Raw genomic sequence first — 20,461 nt, forward strand, 5'->3', positions numbered from 1 at the left:
CCTGGAACATAGTGTTTAAAAAATGCTTATTGGCTGACCTTTCATTTTGTTCATTCATATCGACTCTTCCTGATCCCATTTGATGTTTTCTTGGCAAAGAGGCTGAAGTGGTTTGCCATTTCCTTTTCTAGTTCGTTTTATAGATGAGGAAACTGAGGCATACAGGGTTAAGTGACTTGCTCAGGGTCACACAGTTAGTAAGTATCTGAGGCCAAATTTGAACTCAAGAAGACATTTTCCTGACTCCAGGCCCAGTGCTTTATCCAGTGTGCCACCTAGCTGTCTGGTTCTTTCATTTATGTTGCTGTTAACATGTTTATTGTTTCCTTGGTTGTGCTTACTTCTCTATACATCAGTTCATATGAATCTTATCAGTCTTTTCTGTAACTATTCCATTTGTTACATTCATGTATCACTAGAGTCATTCCCCAATTGATGGCATTTGCTTTGTTTGGAGGAATTACTTCTACCTTGTGGGATAAGGGTCATGGAGGAGGTGTCACTTGAAATACACATTAAAGGAAGAGAAGGATTTCAATAGGTAGAGAGAGATGTGGGCAGTACCTACTCCATATAGGGAAACAATATAGTGAACTATAGAATCATGATCACTAGTTCATTTTGGCTGGAAGGTTGTTTATGAAAAGGGTTATATCACAGAACGAGCTTGGGAAGGTATAGAGCTAAATTATAGAAGACCTTAAGCATCAGGCTAAGGAGTTTGTATTATTTTGTAAATAATGGGGTGCCCTCAAAGGTTTTGAGAACAGGAGGGATGTCATCAGAACTACACATTAGGAATATTATTTTGGTTGTGAAGTATTGGATAAAACTGAGCAGAGGAAGACCAAAAGAAGAAAGTTAGTTGAGTTTATTTCATCTTCTAGGTGAAATTCTTGACCTCTCATTCCTCCAGATAAAATTTCATCATTATTTTTTCTTGTTCTACAAAGTAATCCTTTGGCAATTTGACTGTATGGGACTAAATAAATTAATTTAGGTAGTACTGTCATGTAAGATTTTTTTTTTTTCTCCTCAGGAGGTGGAGGTACAGAAAATAAATGCTTGTTAATTGAAAAAAAAATTTTTTTAAAGTATTTCAGTAGTTTAGGTGAAAGGTAATTAGAGTCTGAATGAGGTACTGGCAATGTTAGCTGAAAGGAGAGCAGAATTTGGAGAAGTAATGCTGAAGTATGAAAATGGTAGATTGTAGGGGCTGAGGGAGAAGGAGCAATAATAGATATGGAAACCAGGGTGACTGACATCCAACTGGTGGGGAAATTGGTGGATTAGTATGAGGTTCAGGTTTTTTGCGGAAAGATGTGAAATGATTAGAGTGTGCTATTGGCTGGACGTTTAGGTAGAGACATTGCCGGTGGTCTGAAATTTGGGACTGGAGCTTGGTTAGGTCTGGTGATGCAGATTCGGGACTCATCCAAATAGAGGTGACAAAGGAAGCCGTGGGAGTGAATGAGTTTGCCAAGGGAGAAAGAAGGCTGAAGATGCTCCTTGAGGAGGATAAGAACATCGATTTAAAGCTAGACAAGAGCGTGGGTGAGGCAGTTAACTTTCTTGAACTTCAGTCTGTCCATGTGTAAAATGATGATGATGAAGAAAATAGTAATAATATTAATACTAATAATATGACATAGTGGAGACTTGCAGTCAGGAGATCTGGGTTCAAGTTCTGGTCCTGACATTTATTAGCTGTGTGAATATGTGACTCTTTCTGTACCTCAGGTAATTCTTTAAGACCATTTATTTAAAAAAATAGATTTTTATTAATATCTCATGCTTTTATAATACCTGGCTTTCCCCCATGTCCCTATATCCCACTATCCCTAGAGAGTTATCCCTTATAACACATATTTTTTTTTAAAGGGAAAAGACAAAAACCTTGCAAAACTGATTAACACAATGAAAAAAATCTGATGTTACATCAATGTTCCACATCTATGTATCCCAACTTCTGCAAAGGAATGTGTGGTGAGGGAAGTATCCTTTTTTGTTTTTTAATCTCTTCTTTGGAGTCAGTTTTGATTAATTTGTGGTTGTTCTTTCACTTATATTATTGCAGTCATTATGTATATATTTTTTTCTGGCTCTGAAGTCTTCACTTTGCACCAGTCCATCGAAGTCTCTTCATGCTTGTCTGTATTCATCATGTATCAGCAGAGTAACATGCCATTGCATTCATATACCACAATTTGACTAGTCATTTCCCAACTAAAGGGCATCTACTTTGTTTCCAGTTTTTTGTTGCAAAGGAAAAACACTGTTATAAATATTTTGATGTGTGCATGTAGCTTTTCGTTTTTTTGTCAATGACCTTCCTTGGTGTTCATGCCTAGCAATGGAATCCCTGGGTTATCCTTAATGTAATATTTGCCACCTACCTATATGATGGGGTTGCTGTAAAGAAGGCACTTATTCGTGTAAGTAAATATGAGTTATTATAATCAGAAAAGGTGAAAGATGAGGAGCAGATGAGGCAGAAGAACCGAGAGAGACCAATGTCAATACAGAGTCAATACAATAGGAGCCAGTGGTCAACAGGTCAACTGTGTCACCTATTGAAAGAGAGGTTAAGGAGGATGAGGAATGAGAAAAGGTCATTGGGTTTGGCTGTTTGTTGGTTATTAGTGGCCTTGGAGAGAGAGGTTTCAGTAGAGTGGTGGGGAGAGAAGCCAAATTATATTCTTTCTAAAAGAAGAAAAGAAATAGTTATTTTGAGGAGACAATAGGGTAAGGAATGAAGGTGTTCTTTTGTTTTTGAGGTTTTGGGACAACTGAACATGGTTGTTAAGTAAGAAAAGGAGTCAAAACAGAAGAGTTTGAAATTGAATGAAAGAGAGAGAATTAATAAAGTATTGATAAGGGTCCAGGAGGAAATGGATGGGAGGGGAAGGGATCATGGGCACAGACTAACATTGCCAAGGAAAAGTATTACTTTATCCTATTAGGCAACTAACTAACCAGTGTACTGAATAAACAGAGAAAAAATATTTTTGTTATGCCTTGTCTTCTAAGAGTATATTGAGTTGGTTAATTTGCCCAAGATAAGCGTCCAGAAATTTGAGGAAGGGGTCAGTGCATTACTAGTAGGGAAACAGAGGTGGGTGTAATCAGCATAAAATGGTCAAATTGTGAAATCATACTGGTTAAGTGGGAGTGTAATGTAGTAATGATATGTTGCATATACCCAGCGCCTTTGGTCTAGGAACCTCAAAGTATTTTGCAAACATTAATTATGCATCACAATACCTGTGAGGGGCAGGTGATTTTTTTTTATCCCCATTTTATTGGGGCAAGGGAGGAAGGTTAGATCACGCTGTTATGACAACTGCTGCCCCATCTGGAACTGGACTCTGCAATCCAGCCCAGTTTCTCGCACACCCCTCCCCCATCCAACCCTCCCACTGGTCCTTTTCAGAGGTGAGCACATGGCTGTGACTCAATCCGGTGGCACTAAGGGATGAGGGTACAACTGGGCGGGTTGGCCCTGCTAGCCAGTGAGCTCTAAGTGGCCATCAGATCCAGTGGCACGGCCTGCAGCTCTCCTCGCACCTCCTTTCCGGATGACCTCATTGCGGCCAGCAAAGGCGGGCACTTGGGGATGCATGGAATTGTTTGGAATGGAGGTGGCGCGCAGGCCGTGGGGGACAGGCGTGGGAGCAGGCCGCGGGGCACGCTCTGCGGCTCTCTGCACGCAGGTGGCGGGGACGTCCGTCGGGGCACCCTGCTGAGCCGGAGCTCAATCTGGCCTTTTTTTTTCCTTTTTTCTTCTTTTTTCCTAAGCACACCACCTGGTAGGACACACGGGCGGGCTCAATTTTCCCACTTTGACGTTTTCGCGCCGCGCGCTTCCCGCGCTCTCGGCTCTCTCCCAGGCAGACTCAGACACACCAACACATGCAAGCACGCACACCGAGTCCTCCGCGGGAGCCCAGCGCGGGGGCGGAGCAGAACTGGCGGGAGCGAGGGAGGGAGCGAGCCAAAGGCGCGAAAAAGCCGCGCAGGCGCGCCCGGCTCCCCGAGGCGGAGCGCGCGGGGGTGAAACTGACACTTTGGGCCAGTCTCTATGGGGCCGCTCGTGGCCGCACGTCACCGCGTTGCCGGCACGTCACGCCGGCTTGACGCTCCCAGTACAAAGTGTAAGTTTCAATTTTTTTTTATCCCCCCTTTGGCCAACTCTCCCAATATTGTGGGGAGGAGTGGGAGTGAAGTTGGGGGGGGAGGGGGGGATCGGGGGAAAGCGAGTCCGGCCCCCGAGCTGCCGGGATCTACTCCCCTCCCCCGTGATCTCTCCCCTGCTTGGGTGCGCGGGGGCTGCAGCGGCGGGGCCGCGAGCTGCCCCGCTCCCCATCTCCACCTTCCCCCCACCTCCAACCCGCCTTCCCCCCCGCGGCGCGGGCGCCAGGACCCGGGCGAGCCAGGTGTGGGGCACGGAGCCGGCCTCGCGGGCTGGGGGCGCTTGTGCACGTCCACGCGGGGCCCTTGATGGGGGGGGCTTGCAGCCTGGGATGGGGGTTGGGGTGCAAGGATGCAGCTAGGTTTGGAGCCACATGCGGAAGGATGGCGGGGGGTCCTTCTGGAGCCCGGGAAGGATGGAGCTGGGGGATGGTGGAGGTCAGCTGGAGACTTGAATGTGTGGGGGGTTAGTTGGAGAGTTAGTGCCGGCCGGGGATGGGGGGGGCGGTCAGGGAGCGGAGGCTGGCCAGCAGGGCCAGCCGCGGGGGATGGGGAACCCGTGCGGCCGGTCTGGTCCCCTGGGCGGGCCCCCCTCTGCCCTGCCCCCCGCCTTGCCTCGCCTGTGTGTGGGCGCCGTGCACACAGCTTGGTGTCTCCTCGGGTCTCTTTTCCTGGTGCTGTGTGTGTGTGTGTGTGTGTGTGTGTGTGTGTGTGTGTGTGTATGTGTTGCACATGTGCAGTGGGTAAACCTTGCCTTCCCCCCCTTTCCCATCCTCATACCCCCCACCCCCCCACCCCACGCTGCTGCTCCTCTTCATTGTAGCCGCTGCTGTTGGTGGTGGGCTCCGGGGCTCCGCTGCGCTCCTGGCCTGGCTTGGGGGGGAGGGCACGGAGGGGAGGAAGACGCCTTCAGGTGAATTGACCCCCGGCTTGAGATGTGGGGTTCCAGGGAGGAGGGGGAAGACGAGAAGGGGCCAGCGTGGCCCGAGGTTCTGGGGTGCTCACCCCTTTTTTCTGCCTTTGCAGAAGGGGAAGGGTCCCTGGGATGGGACGTAGGAAGGTGGGGGGGAATCCCCAGCTGGTGGCGGGGTGGTAGGCCGCTTTCCAGCCCCCCCCATCACCCCATCAGCATCGCTGTGCCTCCTTTGGGGAGCGGGGTCCGACGGGGGAGGGTCAGGATGGCGCCTGTTGCCAGGGTGGTGCCCGGGTCTGGAGAGGAGGGCTGGGGAGGGGGGGAGGCACAGGCCGGCGAGGCCGGGCAGGCGGGCGGGCGGGCGGCTGAGCTGCAGCTGCAGCTGCTGCTTGTGTCTGTCCATGGGGCCTGGGACGCGCCACCAGCTCCCTGAGCCCCAACGGCCTGGAGCTGCTCCGGCCTGCTCCAGCCAGCTCCCTGCGGGACACCCCGGGAGGGTAGGGGGCTGGGGGCAGCCCCTCCACCAGCCTGGGTGCTGAAATAGCGCAGTAGGGTGGAGAGCTCACTGCCGAGTTCCGGTGCTGGGGGTGGGGGGTGGGGGGAGCTCTCCCTCCTTGGGCTGCAGTTCCCGAGGCCTAGTGACAGGTCAGGAAGATCTAGATCCCAGATAGACATGGAGCTTGTGGAGTGGATCCTGGACTGGGTCCTGCTTTGTGGCCTGGAGCAGTTACTTTAACCCTAGAGCTCCCTTGGAGAAACACACCTGTCAGAGTTAACAGCATGCTCAGGGCTGGGCCAGTGGAGCTGGCAACTGTGACTAGAATAGGGGCAATGTCCCCCCAATCCTCCCTTCCACCTTTCAGTGTTGTTTTTTTTTGGAGAGGGGGCTAGAGGAATTACATATCTATCTTGTGCATTTTTGTGCTGGCAGTATAAAGATGGATTGAGCCCATTCTGGATGCATATGTATGGGATATAGGTTGGCATGTATGTGCATGGGTAAGGGTTAGAGGGTTTACTTTTATCCATCATATCCTCTCCTGGGAGGGGTCTTATGTGCATCATAATCTTGTTCTGGATATCTGTAGAAATGGTTATATTTATTACACTGTGTCAGTAGTTTGGAGTGGGGTAAGCTTGAGGTATTTATTGTTAGTAGTTTAGGGGAATAAGAGTTTGTATATGCTGTTTGTATAAGACGCTAACATTTGTCTGTTACATGTCATTAGTCCCCTAAATTATTTTTAAAAGAAGTAGCCCAGTTGCTTTTGTAGATTCCTTTCAGGATTGAATACTTGTATGCATAGGGAAGGGGGAGGAGGTTCCTGATATCCCAAAGTGCATTTTGCTTTGGAGGGAGTGCATTGACTTTTCAGGGAGAAATGTATCAGTTTAGACTTAAGATACAATGTTTTGCCGACCATTATCTTTCACTAAATTGTGTCTTCTTTTGCCCTTTTATTTACTAGAAGATTATTGTTTCTTCTCTGGAGAGTGAACATCTAAAGAATTGATTTCAAGGATCTGGTAACATGGCAAAAGATGTAAGTATATTTGCTTAATGTTAAATATAAATATAATGTTAATGCTTAGCTTTTTGGTCTTAAGTAAAAAAATGATGATTAATTTTATATGGTCGTGTTAACTTATTTTAGGTTGACAATAGGTAAATTACATCAGCTTGTTTTTAAGACTTTCAAAACATGAGGAAAACATGCCTGAGTCTTAGGGATCTTGACAACTACATACAGGCATGTTTCCGCATTTGTGCTTATTGCTCTAATATACTCTTAATGATAACTTTAAGTGGTGTTTAAATGTCATTATTTTCACTTTATGACTTAAGATTTTTGGGCCCTGTTAAATCTGTTAATTGGAATTCTTTCTTTCCAGCAAGAGACAGGTAACTGTAATGACTGACAATTTGGGGGATTTATATCAAGTGTAAATATCGTTGAAAATTTTTAGAAAGACTGCTTTATTAGTTTGATACAAAACTGAGTAAATTAAACACTTTAATCAATAGAAATTAGGCTAGTAAGATAGCATTTTTAAGGTTTGATCCTCACCACAATCCTCTGAGGTACTACTGATATCCCCAATTTACAGTTATGTATGTCGGCTCTGAGAGGTTAACATGGTCACATAGGTAGTAGGAATTGGACTTGGGATTGGAAGCCAAATCTTACTGCCTCCCAAGTTCATCACCATCCTCTAGCCAAAATTCCTCTGTTTTACATAGTATAAAGTGTTATATTCTCATTTTTTTTACCTTATTTTCTCCTCCTGAGGGATGAATTTGGATAGAGAGCTGGCCTTTGAGCCAGGAAGACTTGGGTTCAAGTCCTGACACTGACATACATAGGCTGGGTGGTCCTGGGTAAGTCAGGCAACCTCTCTGGGTTTGAGACACCTTTTTATGACTGTCAGTTTCCAAGAAAATGCCAACCTGCATCAATGAAGGGAGTTTCCTTCTTCAGTAGTTCCCTTGATTAATGAGCTGGGACTTGTTCCTATCCTACTCTTTCCACCTAACTTGCCCCTGCAAGTGAAAGGCATTGTGTTTATTGAATCTTATATTCATGGAAGAAAGGATGCCAGATGTTTATCTCGATTCCATTTTTATCATGAAACATATTTTTGTACATTGTTTCTCTATCCTACTACTTGGTCTCATAAATCATTGGATCACAGATCTGGAAGTAGAAGGGACCAAATAGTCATCTAGTTCAGTCCTCATTTTATAGATGAGGAAACTGAGGCGGTAAGTGATTTGTCCAAGGTCACATAGATAGTACACTTCACTAATGTCCTCTGACTCCATAGTGGGTACTTTGCCCTCTACTTGGCACATGAATATATTTTCAGTCCTAAAAATGGCTGTTTCATTAATCACTTCATCATCATAAATATTTTTATCACACATGGTCCATGGTGTTATAGTTGGTGTCTGGGCAAAGACTTTATACAGTTAGAACACAGTCTGAAGCTGGTTATAATATAGCTTATGTGCCCCTGCATTGTGTCATTGGATAAGTTTTCTCCCCCGCAACGTAACAAATGTAAAAATATTCAAAATAGTTATACTTTGTGGCAGAGTTTTTAATTATCCCCAATATTTTGATTTATTAAAAGTACTTTAATAAAGAAATATTTGATTACCTACAGAGTACACAGAACCATGACTGAGCATTGTGGGATATTGAAAGATATACATTTCCCTGACCTTGAGAAACTTACATACAAGTTGGGATAAGACATGTGCAGGATACCAAAGAAATATCCCGTGTGATCTAGATATGTATTAACTAATTTATTCCTTTTCTTACCCTTGATAAAGTCTTTCAAGGATGCCAGTTATAAACTACACTAAACTAACAAATTCACGTTGTAAATCATTTGGAATTTTCAGAGACAAAAGGCTCTTGATCAAAGCCATCTTTACGTAAAAGCTCCTTTCCTCTTTGGTTAAAGGGAAAAAAAGTCTCATTTTCTAAAATTCTTCTCTTCTAAAGCTTCTCTTTATCCAGTTGCTGTCTCAGGTACAGATGAGGCACGTAAGTTTTGGCAGTGCCCGGCTCTCTCATATCTGAGGCACTGTGGTGTATTGGGAAGTACTGGATGTGGGTCAATGCACTGCTTACCTGTGTGACCTTAAGTCATTTTTATGTTTCTGGGCCTCAACTTCCCTCATTTGGAAAATGAATGTGTCAGACTAATTGGTCTCTTAAGTTGCTTTCAGCTCTAAATTCTATGATCCCTATGAACAAAGTAAAAATTCCCAGCAAGGAATCCTAACCTGTGTAATTCAGTTGGGAATGTGAATATCCTAGTTATGGCATCATGGCATCGGCCTTCTTTACCCGTCTCTGCATTTTTAAAGTTGCCTCAATAGAGGGAACACAGGTGGTTTTTTTTTTTTTTTGTATAGTGTGTGTTTTCCAGATATGTGTAAAGAACTATCTTCAGATGCATATCACTAAAAAAAAAAACCAACTTTTTTCAGGCTGTAGATACAGTGCAATTCAGTTCATTTAGTACAACAGCAGAATAATGAGTAGTGGCTTTTTAGGACTGTAGTCTAGAATTGCCATATTCTTCACTACTCTCTTGCTTAGATCCATTTCATCACCATTAAATGCATTAAAAAAAAAAAAACTGTGCTAGAAGAAGTTTCCCTTACTGAGCACCTGCTGTGGGTAAGGTACTAGACATGAGGCACTGCAAGGGATAGAAAGATGAATTTGATGAGGTCTTGGTTCTCAAGGAGTTCACATTCTAGTAGGGAAGATAATATATACAAATTACTATTGCCTTTTGTCGTTATTAGCACCATGAAAACACAGGAAGCCAAATGATGTTATAGAAGGCCTGGAGGAAAACTCTGCTCGGACTTAAACTTAAGCTTGGAGAGTTGCTGACCATTTGATTTGAGTTTTTAGCATTTGGTTAAATGACATTATGGAGATATTTTGTGAGGTTCCAGTGAAGTTGGTTTAAACATACTCGTGACATTATTGTACGAGAATGTGGGTTGAGGCACCATTATATATGCAGTTATCACATTTTACCTTGTACAGCTATAATCTGAGTAAGAGGTACTAAGTGCCATAAGATGTAAGGGGAATTTTTTTGTTATAAGTTATGGTTTGTTGGAAGGGAGTTGGGGATGAGGAGGAAAAGTGTTTATAGGGGGAAATTTAGATGACTTAAAAACAAAAAATACCAACAAAAATTTTTTTAAAAAGGCTTACAGTAAGGAAGAGGTAGTACCTAGTTTGTGGAATTTAAAGAAGACTTACTTAATGGGTGACATTTGAACTAGTCCTCAAGATCGGCAGACTTTTAATAGGTGGATGTGGGTGAGAAAGGACATTACAGGTGTAGGGGATAATGCACGCAAAAACATGGAAGAACCGATAAGCATGAGATATGTTTGGGGAACAGCTAATGGTCCACTTGCCTGGAGTATAGCAGAGTAATGTGAGAGGTTGGAAAGGATGAGTTGAGGCCAGAACATCAGGTCACTTGCATGCCAACCTAAGGAGTTTAGTTTTTTCAGTAGGCATCAGAGGGTGACATGGATGGATAAGTGTAGGGTAGAGATTGGAGGAAGGAAGATCAAATAAGAGGCTATTAGAACAGTCCAGGTGAGAAGAAATAATAGTGTGAATTTAAAAGAAGTGAAGGATGCAGACCATAGTGTGGATTCAATAGAATTTGCGTACTGATTAGATGTAGTCTTCCAGCTCCAGGAAGAAGTTAAAGAGAATTCTGGGTAAATGGGGACATAGTTCAGCTATTAATAGAAATGGGGAAAGAGAGAAGAACTGGGTTTGGGAGGAAGATGGCAAGTTCAGTGTTCATAGGGATGATTTTGAGGTGCTAGTGGGACATCCAAGTAGAGATGTCCAACAGGCTATTGGAAATGCACAGGTCTAGAACTCAGGATAATCGGGGATAGTGTTGGGCATTGCATGTGTAGAAGCAGTAATTGAAGTCACCTGAGATGGCATGAGATCTCCAAGGCAAAGAATATAAAGAAAATAAGAGAAGTGGCACAGGGACTGAGCTTTGAGCAGCACCTCCAGTTGGAGGTCAGGAGCATCCTAGGTGATCATAGATCTCGAGCTGAAAGGGGCTTCAGAGGCTGTTGGGTCTTCAGACCTCACACTTTACAGATAAGGAAACTGAGGCAGGCGCTGCTCAGGGTCACCGGGCTAGTAAGAGTCAGAGACAGTATAAATCTCAGGTCTCTGACTCAAACTCAGCCTGCTCTGTTTACATATCGTGCTGTTTGGTGAGGTGAAGATTTCAAATTAACTGATCAGCAGATGTTTTAAGTGCCTAGAGTGTGCCAAGGAGTAGAGCTAGGCACCATAATTCAGAGACCAAGAATAGGCATGGAATAGATGACTTGGTCTTTGCTCACAGTCATCCCATGAGTTTGTTAAATTATACATCTGTATGTAAACTATCTGCCTAAATTATACATGTGTCTTAATTTCATTTATTTATGCTGTTCCCTGTGTCATTATTAGAGGTAGTTGACTACTCTAAGGATTGAAATTACTTTTAAAAAGGTTTTTTAGATACCAAGGACCTTCTATGGCTATAGTTCACCATTTAATGTGTTCAAAGGTTCCTATAGTAGTTTGCCATGAGGAAAGATGTCTGTGGCAGCTATGAGATTTCAAAAGTGAAAGCCCTGTCCTGCCCATAGCAGATAGAGAAATGCTATTGTAACTACCGTTATAAACTGGTTAGAGTCTAATGGTCTTTATTGTGAAGGCATCTATTTCCTTACTGTTAGTGATAGATTCCAAAATGTCAGGAAGATTACGTGCTTGAGCTTTTGAAATGGTGAATGCAAAGGATCTTAAATGAAAGGTGAAGCACATGTTCCCTCAGTGCTTTATAACATTTATGTTTTTGCCAAGAAATGGTGAAAAGGTAGTGATTTGAAATGAAAGCATTAGCTCTTTTTCTTTCCTGGGCCACCTCCTGCCGGTTTGTGACGTTTCTTTCTAGGAGGTAAGGAAGTTAAGCAATTGTGATGATAGCCTATGTGAGGTGCTGTTCTGTGCTCAGTGTCACTGCCCCATAATTGTGAAAGCTGTTTCTGTGAGGACAGTTTTGTATCCTGTGTGACTAAGAAAATCCCCAAATGGCATTTATGGCAGTATTTGAGAGTTGGATAGCAGCACAGTAAATGTAACATCAAGCTGAAATTTTTGGATTATAATATGATGAGACTAAGTATGTATAAATAGAAGACTACTGAATATATTTTTTAAAATGTGTATGTATGTATATATATATTGTTGTTGTTCAGTTGTTTCAGTAATGTCTGACTCTTCCTAGCCCCATCTGGGGTTTTCTTGGCAAAGATACTGGAATGGTTTGCCATCTCCTTCTCCATCTCATTTTACAGATGAAGAAATTGAGGCAAATAAGGTTAAGTGACTTGGCCAGGGTCACACAGCTAGTAAGTGTCAAGTATTTGGTCTGAGGCCGCATTTGAACTCAGGTCCTCCTGACTTCAGGGCCGTTGCTCTATCCACTGGGTAACCTAGCTGCCCCCTGAGGCCAGATTTGAATTCAGGAAGATGAGTCTTCATGACTGAAGGCCCAGCATTCTATCCACTGTACCATTTAGCTGCCCTAAAAAAAATATATAAATATATATATATATATATATAATATAAATCTAAATATAATTATATATAATATATAAAAATGTATTTACTTACAAAGCAGTAGTGAGTTTCCTATTACTGAAGGTGATCAAGCAGAGACTGGATGTTTATTTGTTAGGAATATCGTAGACATTCCATCATTGATTGGGAGGTTGTATTAAATGACCTGTAAGGTCTCTTGCAACTCATAAAGTTCTAATTTTGGTAATAGCCTTAAAATGTTACTGATTCTTGAAATTCCCCTGTGATCCCAAATTTGCTTGGGGAAATATGTATATATGTGTTTTTTATTTAATTGAGACTTTCAAATGTAAGATGTTTCTAATGTGAAATACAGCTTTTATACTTGAATAAAATCATCAATTAAATATGAAGATAATTTTGATACTTTTGTTTAAAGGGCTGTATCTTCTCATTACCATCATAGTCATATAGAGCATGAATAGGTAAGAGTTTTTAGGTTATAGTAGTTTTAGTTTTTAGGGCTTCAAAATTATATTTTTGCTGACCATCATTTTAATTAAATTTTTGAATTTATTTGGAAAATCTGTTGAATTATCTGCCAGTATGCTTTTGATTTCTTAACTGAAAATAGTTTATGCTCTAGAAAGCTTCTGGTCAGGTCACCTCTGGAATAATAGGTTTAGTATTTAGGGCACTTTGTTTTCGGAAGAATGTTGAAACACTGAAAAGTAACCAAGATGGTGAGGAATGGAGAGGTGGGAAGCTTTAGACAAGATAGCTACCTGCAGGTATTTGAAGAGATGTTGGACTTGTCCTGCTTGGCCCTAGTATCGTAGGTATAACAGAGACACAGATTGAGGCTTGATGTAAGAAAACACTTCCTATCAGTTGAGGTTGTCTGAAAGCAGAATGGCCTGCTCTTGTCTGTAGGTAGTAGGTTCCCTCTCTCCATAGGCTTTTAAGTGAAGGTAGGATGATCCCTTGTTGGAGGTGGTAGAGGAACTTCCTGTGCAGGTATGTGTCAGACTGGATGGCTACTGACTTCCCTTCCAACACTGATTCTGAGACTCTGGATTCTTACAGCTTTGAATTTGATTGATGCCCAACACTTTGCAGGACCTCAAAACTTTTGACAGTTACATTTTGACCTTTGAAGTTTTAAACTTTCATTGTGTGTTATCCTAATTTTCCATTTGATAGTTTTGCAAATTTAATTCCCTTCCCATGGATTTAAAAAAAAAAAAGGCCAACAGAAAAAAAAAAAGCGTATGGTAGAGAAATACTGCAAGGAGTTATCACAATCTGTTGGATCCCAGACCTGATCTCTGGGCACTCCTTTTAGTTTCTAAGAACCCTACTAAGAACTCTCCTATTTGGAGAGCATTCATGGGGTCACCATCATGGTATTTATGTGGAGAGCCATCATGGGGGTCACCATCTTGGGATCACAATCATGCTATTTGGAGAGCATTCATGGGGTCACCATCATGGTATTTATGCGGAGAGTCATCGTGGGGTCGCCGACTTGGGATCACGATCATGCTATTTGGAGAGCATTCATGGGGTCACCATCATGGTATTTATGCGGAGAGTCATCATGGGGTCGCCGTCTTGGGATCACGATCATGCTATTTGGAGAGCATTCATGGGGTCACCATCATGGTATTTATGTGGAGAGCATTCATGGGGTCACCATCATGGTATTTATGCGGAGAGCCATCCTGGGGTTGCCATCTTGGGATCACGATCATGCTATTTGGAGAGCATTCATGGGATCACCATCATGGTATTTATGTGGAGAGCCATCATGGGGTCGCCATCTTGGGATCATGATCATGCTATTTGGAGAGCATTCATGGGGTCACCATCATGGTATTTATGCGGAGAGCCATCATGGGGTCACCATCTTGGGATCACGATCATGCTATTTGGAGAGCATTCATGGGGTTACCATCATGGTATTTATGCAGAGAGCCATCATGGGGGTCACTATCATGGTATTTTTGTGGAGAGCCATCAAGTACTTCCCCTAAGTACTTGAGTCTAGCTGTTGTGGTCCGGCAAGTAATGAAACTTCTTTTCTGCTTAACCAAGACATAATTTGATTATGATTTTATTTAGACTGTTAATGATAGAAGTAACAGAAGATAAAACTCAACAGAAGTTAGAGAAAAGTTTCAAAAGGCATAGAGCAATTTGTCAATAATGTTGGAAATTCTCACAGCTCTCTCCCTCCTCTCCTTTTCATTCTCCCCCTACCTTGTCCCACATAACTAGAGTTTGGGTGACTAAAAACACTGAGAATCATTCAGATAAGAGGTGAGCCTAAAAGTTTTTCTAATTTGTGCACTGAAGACAAAAATAAAAATGGATATAGTCCCTGCCCCTAAGGGGCTTGTATATTACAGACAGAGCAATTTCATGAAGGAGAGAGCATTGACAAGTGAGGGGAATAAGGAAAGACATCCCATCCAAAGTGGGACCTGAGCTGATCCTTGAAGGAAGCCAGGGATTCTAAGGGACACAGATGAAGAGAGGTAGAGACATGGAAACAGGAGGTGGCATGTTGAATTTGAGGAATAGGTAGTAGGTCAGTTTAATTAGAAAAAAGAATGTGTAAAGGAAAGTAATACAAAATAAAGCTGGATTGATAGATGGAAGCCAGATTGCAAAAGGCTTTAAATACTAGTCTCAGGAATTTATACTATGTCCAAGGAGACACTCAAGTTTTCTGAGATGGGGAATTGATATGGTCCTACCTGTGTCCTAGAAGCATTAGTTTGGCAGCTGTGTGAAGGATGGACTTGAAAGAGGAGACACTGGATACCAGTTAGGAGACCATTACAATATTGGACAAGAGGTGATGGGATTTCTGATCAGATCATGCATGGATTGGAGCCGTTGGCTAGGCAAGACTTGAAAAGGAAGTAAGGGAGAGTTAACAGGCAAGGTTACTGAAGTAACTGGTAAGTAAGTTGGCACTACTGCCTTTAAGTTCTGGAGACAGATGAGTCCTGACTATATAGTTTGGGAGTCGTCTATATAGAGATGATAAATGAACCCATGAACCCTCAAGAGCTGAAGAATACACCAAGACAGGTGGCAGAAAATGAGAACAGAAGAAGGTTCCAGTAGAACCTTGGGAGGTAACCTACATTTAATGGATGAGAGGGACCAGACACCTAGGAAAACCAGGAGAGAGCTATTACGGAAACCGGAAGAAGAGAGAAGATTAGGATGGATAGATAGTCCAAAGTACTGGGGATACAAATAAGAAAAGACAGTCCTTGTCCTCAAGGAGCTTACAGTCTAATGGGGGAAGACAGCTCACAAAAGGAAGCTGAAAAGGGGGATAGAAGTGCCAAAGGGTACCTGGCACAAGGGCATGAGGAAGATGATGATGATATTGAAACCAAACAGAGTAGCTGGTGGCAAATGAAGAGAGATGGCTGGGATTTTGAGCCTTCTGTAATTGGAGACTATGGGAGGAGTTTTTTGCTCTGCCCTTTTGCCCTGCAATTAGAGACACCAAAGCAACTGAAGGTATTGATGAGGTGGGACTAGCAAAGCTAAAGCAAGCTTTACAATGTAGTTTCCTGGTGATGGGTTTATCCTGGGCAGGCCATGATGAAGGTAGAAAATGAAAGGAGAAGGAGGTAGTTGGCCTGTCAAAATGTTGACATTTCCTATGGCCAGAGGACAGTAGTGAGCCTAGGAACAAAAATCATGGTAGCAATGAGAGAAATTGGGAGCATGTATAGGGAGAGCCAAACCTTAAGAATTTCAGTGATACCTGTAGATTCAGCTGAAATCACAGTGATTGACACAGAAAGCAGGTGAGCTGCCAGAGGAGATCTGAGCTAGATGTAAGCCAATTCCTCAGGCCCTGGGGGGATGTGGCATTATGGCAGCAGTGGACTGATCACTCCTCAAAGGGGAGGGAACTTGGAGGTTCTTGGAAATCAAAGACTGTGTCTAGAGTTTGTGTCTGGAAGTTGTCTCCTCGCTGTCCTGAGGAGGTTCTTTATAAATGGTTGGAAGTAGTGGAATTTGAGCAGCTAGGCCAAGGCATGAGAGCTACACACAGATACAGGCAGAAGTTGTAAAGCATGATCATGCAGGTCGTGAAGCGTGAACAGCTAGAAAGTGTGGGCATTCTTAGGAAGATCTGAGTTCAGTCAAATCCAGTATGCCATGCAAGGGGAATACATGGTTGTATATAATAGTCAACAGATGTTAAAAAAAAAAAGATCTTTTTAGTGTACTTCAGAGGAAATTTTGTAAACGTAAGCTCAATGTAATGTGTTAGCATCCTGGATAATTCTTTGGTGTGCTTATTCACCCATTGGTGCTGGTGGCTTTTCCTTGGAAACTGTGGAGTCCTGAGGAGAAAGCAAATTAGACTAGATCAACAAAAGAGTTGTGTCAAATCACTTTTGAACAAAGATGGCAATATCATGTGAGACTTTTCCTGGGATGTGGGGAGGTTTTTAACCTTATGAATTGGACATTTGTGCCACTATGAGAGGAGGGTCCCCTTTGCCTTATTTTTGGTAATCTTTAGACGACTGTGCAAATCTTTAATGGGGAGGGGATGGGGGAATAGATTTAAATTTTTTTCCTCATAGCTATTAAAAGACTCTCCAAAATTAGTTTTTGGTTTGTGTATGTTAAAGGGAAGAATTAAGTAAAGTTTGCAAGTCAAAAGCTCATGGTCTCAGCGCAGGAAATAAAAGAGAGAGATACTCACATCACCAAAGCTTTAGTGGTACCAGGAGATGTTGAAATCAGAGCATCTGTCACAGAAGTAAGTAAAGGAGCTGCTGAAGTGGGATTCTTAGTTGTTAGTGAGATTATCAGCAATGTGGAGGTACCGTGGTAAGGAAGTTCCTCATGAGGAATTTACCACATTGATGAAAACAGGTTTAGTTAAAAAAAGAAGAGTAGGAAAAGTATGATATTTTCAAGTTGAGAAACTGAGAATGGTCCATCCCTAAATGTTGAAAACACATCAGACTGTTAGATCCTTCCCCAAAGACTCCATTCTGTTTACCTACTAGTTTTTTCTTTGGGTGTGGCTCCTATTTCTTTCCTTTCCTCGCCTGGTATGACAGGTGTTTTTCTCCCCTTCCTAGGTGATCAGATTTCTTTCAGAGAAATTTAAGCATCTTCAGGCTTCTTACTGTCTTTCCCCCTATGTTCTTGTTATCAATTGTCAACTTCTGTTTTTCAGAATGCCCTGGTTACCCTGATCTGTTTTTGCAAAAAATGGGATTTTTCCTGTATAATCAACTTTTGATTATCAGACACAACCTAAATTTAATCCAAACTAATCTTCCTGACAAGTCTTGTCATGTAACTCCTTTGTTCAAAAAGCTTTAGTCCTATCACATTGTCTTTTGTTGAAGTGTAAGCTGCTTCCTTTGGCATTCAAAGCCCTCAATGATATGATGCCATTCCACCTTTATAGCCTTATTCCGTACTAACCTCCTTCACATATTTTCTATTCCTCTAAACCAGATGTCCAGCTGTTTCCTGATCTCCTCCTGACCTCTGTATATTTGTGTATGCCACTCCCCATGGCTGGAAGGGATTCTTTCACTTCTCAGCTTGTTGAAATCCCTTCTTTCCTGCATGGCCCAGCTCAGGTATCACTTTCTTCATTAAACCCCCTGAGTTCCCAGTTAGGTGACTGCTTTCTCCTTAGTCTCTCTGCTCTTGATCTGACCTCTCCTTAATACTTTCTCTGGAGTCAGAAGAACCTGTTAGAGCCTATCTCTGGTGATTATGGCCTGCATGACCTTGGCCAGATCACTCAGTCTCCCTGAGCCTCAGTTTTCTCATCTGTCCAGTGAAAGTTTAGACCTAGCTCTAGGTCTTAATGATCCAATGGCCCTTTCTACTGATCTCACTGTAACTTGTTTTTTTATTTCTGTGTAGTTTTTTCCCCCATCTTTCCCACTCTCCCGTGGTGTAACTTTCTTGAGAGGGGCAGGAAATGTATTAGATTTTCACCTTTATATCTTCAGTGCCTACCTAGCATGGTACATTGTATATGCTCAGTGCTTAATGCATGTTTGTTGAAATGAAGGTTGGCTTCTTTTTGTCTTTAGCATAGTACTGGCTTGCTCTTTCTCTATTTACCAGTGTATCCAGGAAGAATATAAACTCATTTTAATAAGAATTTAAGCAAAGCATAATTAGAAGGTAAATCTGGAAAAGAGTTAAAGAATTTTGAAATAAAATACAAACCCATTATTGATAATTTTTTTAAAAAAGTCCAAATTCCTTCATTTTATTTTTTAGACAAGTGTTTTAAAAATTAATCTGCCCCTCCCAGTAACCTCTCCCATTAAATTAATCATAATAACTAGTATTTATGTAGTGCCTACTACTATATACCAGGTATTGTGCTAAGCACTTTACAGATATAATTTTGATTCATCCTCACAACAATCCTGGGAGGTAGATGCTATTATTATCCCTATTTTACAACTGAGGAAACTGAGTCAAACCAGAGGTTAAATCACTTGCATAGGATCACACAGCTAATAAGTAACTCAGGCTGGATTTCATTTCAAGTCTTCCTGACTGCAGTCCGGTTCTCAGTCCATTGTGCCACCCTCTGTTTGTATTTACATAGTCCAGCAAAACAAATTCCCACATTAGCCATGTCTGAAAATGTATGTCTCTTTCTGCATTTAAGTTCATCACCCCTCGGTCAGGAGGTGAGTGTCATGTTTGTTTGTAATTCTTTTGGACTTGTGGCTTATCAGATTTAAAAGGCTTTCAAAGTTATTTTTTGCTGTCATATTGTTATATAAATTGTTCCTCTAGTTCTACTCACCTTGCTCTGCATGAGTTCATCAGGGTCTTCTCAGCTTCCTCTGAAAATGCCTATTTAATTATATCTTTTGGCATAATAATATTCCATTATACTGGTATGCCACAATTTGTTTAGCCATTATTCAATAGAGGAATTTTTTCCCCTTTTTCTTTGATCTCTTTGGGATATAAATCTAGTTGCAATAGTAGTAGTAGTAGTAGTAGTAGTAGTCATAGTAGAAGTAGTAGTAGTAGTAGTAATAGTAGATAACAACTGGGTCAAAGGGTATGCATACTTTGGTAACTTTCTGAGCACTATCCCAAATTGTTTTTGAGAATAGCTAGATCTGTTCATAACTCTTCCAACAGTGTATCAGTTTACCTGTTCTTCTATAGCCCCTCCAACATTTGTTATTTTCTTCTTTTGTCACTTTGCCAGGTACGAAGTAGAATATTCAATTAGCTTTGACTCTCATTTCTCTAATAATTAATGATTTAGGGTTTTTTTAATATGGTTGTTAATAACTTGGATTTCTTCCTTTGAAAACTACCTCTTCTTATCCTTTGACTATTTATCTTTTGGGAAATGGCTCTTAGTCTAAATATTAAAATCAGTTTCTTAGTTGGAAATGAGACTTTTATCAGAGAAAATCATTGAAAATATTTTTCTCAGTTAACTATTTCCCTTCTAATTTTTACTACATTAGATTTGTATGTGCAGAAACTCTTTAATTTTATGTAATCAGAATTGGCCATTTTGTCTTTTACAATCCTATCACTTATTTAGTCATTCATTCTTCACCTAGGTTAGAAAAATAATTTGCTTATGATTTTTTAAAAATATCAAAGTCATGTATACATTTGGAGCTTATTTTGGTATATGGTTGGAGGTGTTGATCTAAACCTAATTTCAGTCAGTCTGCTGTCCAGTTTTCCCAGCAGTTTTTGTCAGATGTGAATCCTTCTCCCAATAAATGCAGTCTTTGCATTTATCAAATACTATACTACTATTTGTGTGATTCTGTATGTTGTGTACCTTATCTGTTAAAAGGATCAACTTCTTTTTCAACCCTCTATTGACAAAAATTAATCCTATAATTGCCTATAGATCCAATTCTCATATATGAGTAATGAAAACTTGTGTCCGTCTATGTTATGTATGACTATCCTGAGGTCTCAAGGAGAAGGTTTGAAATGATAAATCTGCCTTGTTAGTGAAAAAAATTAGTGGATTTAGAGTCAGAGGACCTGGGTTTGACCCAGGTCACTCAGGTCTCAGTTTCCTTCTGTAAAATAAGATGGTTGGATTAGAAGGTTTCTGTGTTCCTTTCTGGCTCTAATAAGTCTAAAAGGGATAAGTCCAGTTTGC

The 20,461-nt window shown here is 41.8% G+C and overlaps 1 protein-coding gene across 4 annotated transcripts in view; it reads left to right on the plus strand.

The window, feature by feature from the left end:
- The first annotated feature begins 4,070 nt into the window (after window positions 1-4,070).
- The window catches only part of LOC114046351 (transcription factor Dp-1), a 129,995-nt gene continuing 113,604 nt past the window's right edge, over window positions 4,071-20,461 (plus strand). For 2 of the 4 annotated variants that reach the window (XM_027866658.1, XM_027866661.1), the window contains exons 1-2: window positions 4,071-4,154; window positions 6,574-6,648. In XM_027866658.1, the coding sequence (XP_027722459.1) occupies window positions 6,637-6,648 (12 nt within the window). In that variant the 5' untranslated portion in view covers window positions 4,071-4,154; window positions 6,574-6,636. Of the gene's footprint in view, window positions 4,155-4,360; window positions 4,437-5,085; window positions 5,105-6,573; window positions 6,649-20,461 lie in introns of those variants that run through there. The other 2 variants (XM_027866659.1, XM_027866660.1) reach the window with 2 other exon arrangements.

This window comes from Vombatus ursinus, unplaced genomic scaffold (assembly GCF_900497805.2).
Source record: "Vombatus ursinus unplaced genomic scaffold, bare-nosed wombat genome assembly UNPS02014781.1, whole genome shotgun sequence".
NCBI lineage: Eukaryota > Metazoa > Chordata > Mammalia > Diprotodontia > Vombatidae > Vombatus > Vombatus ursinus.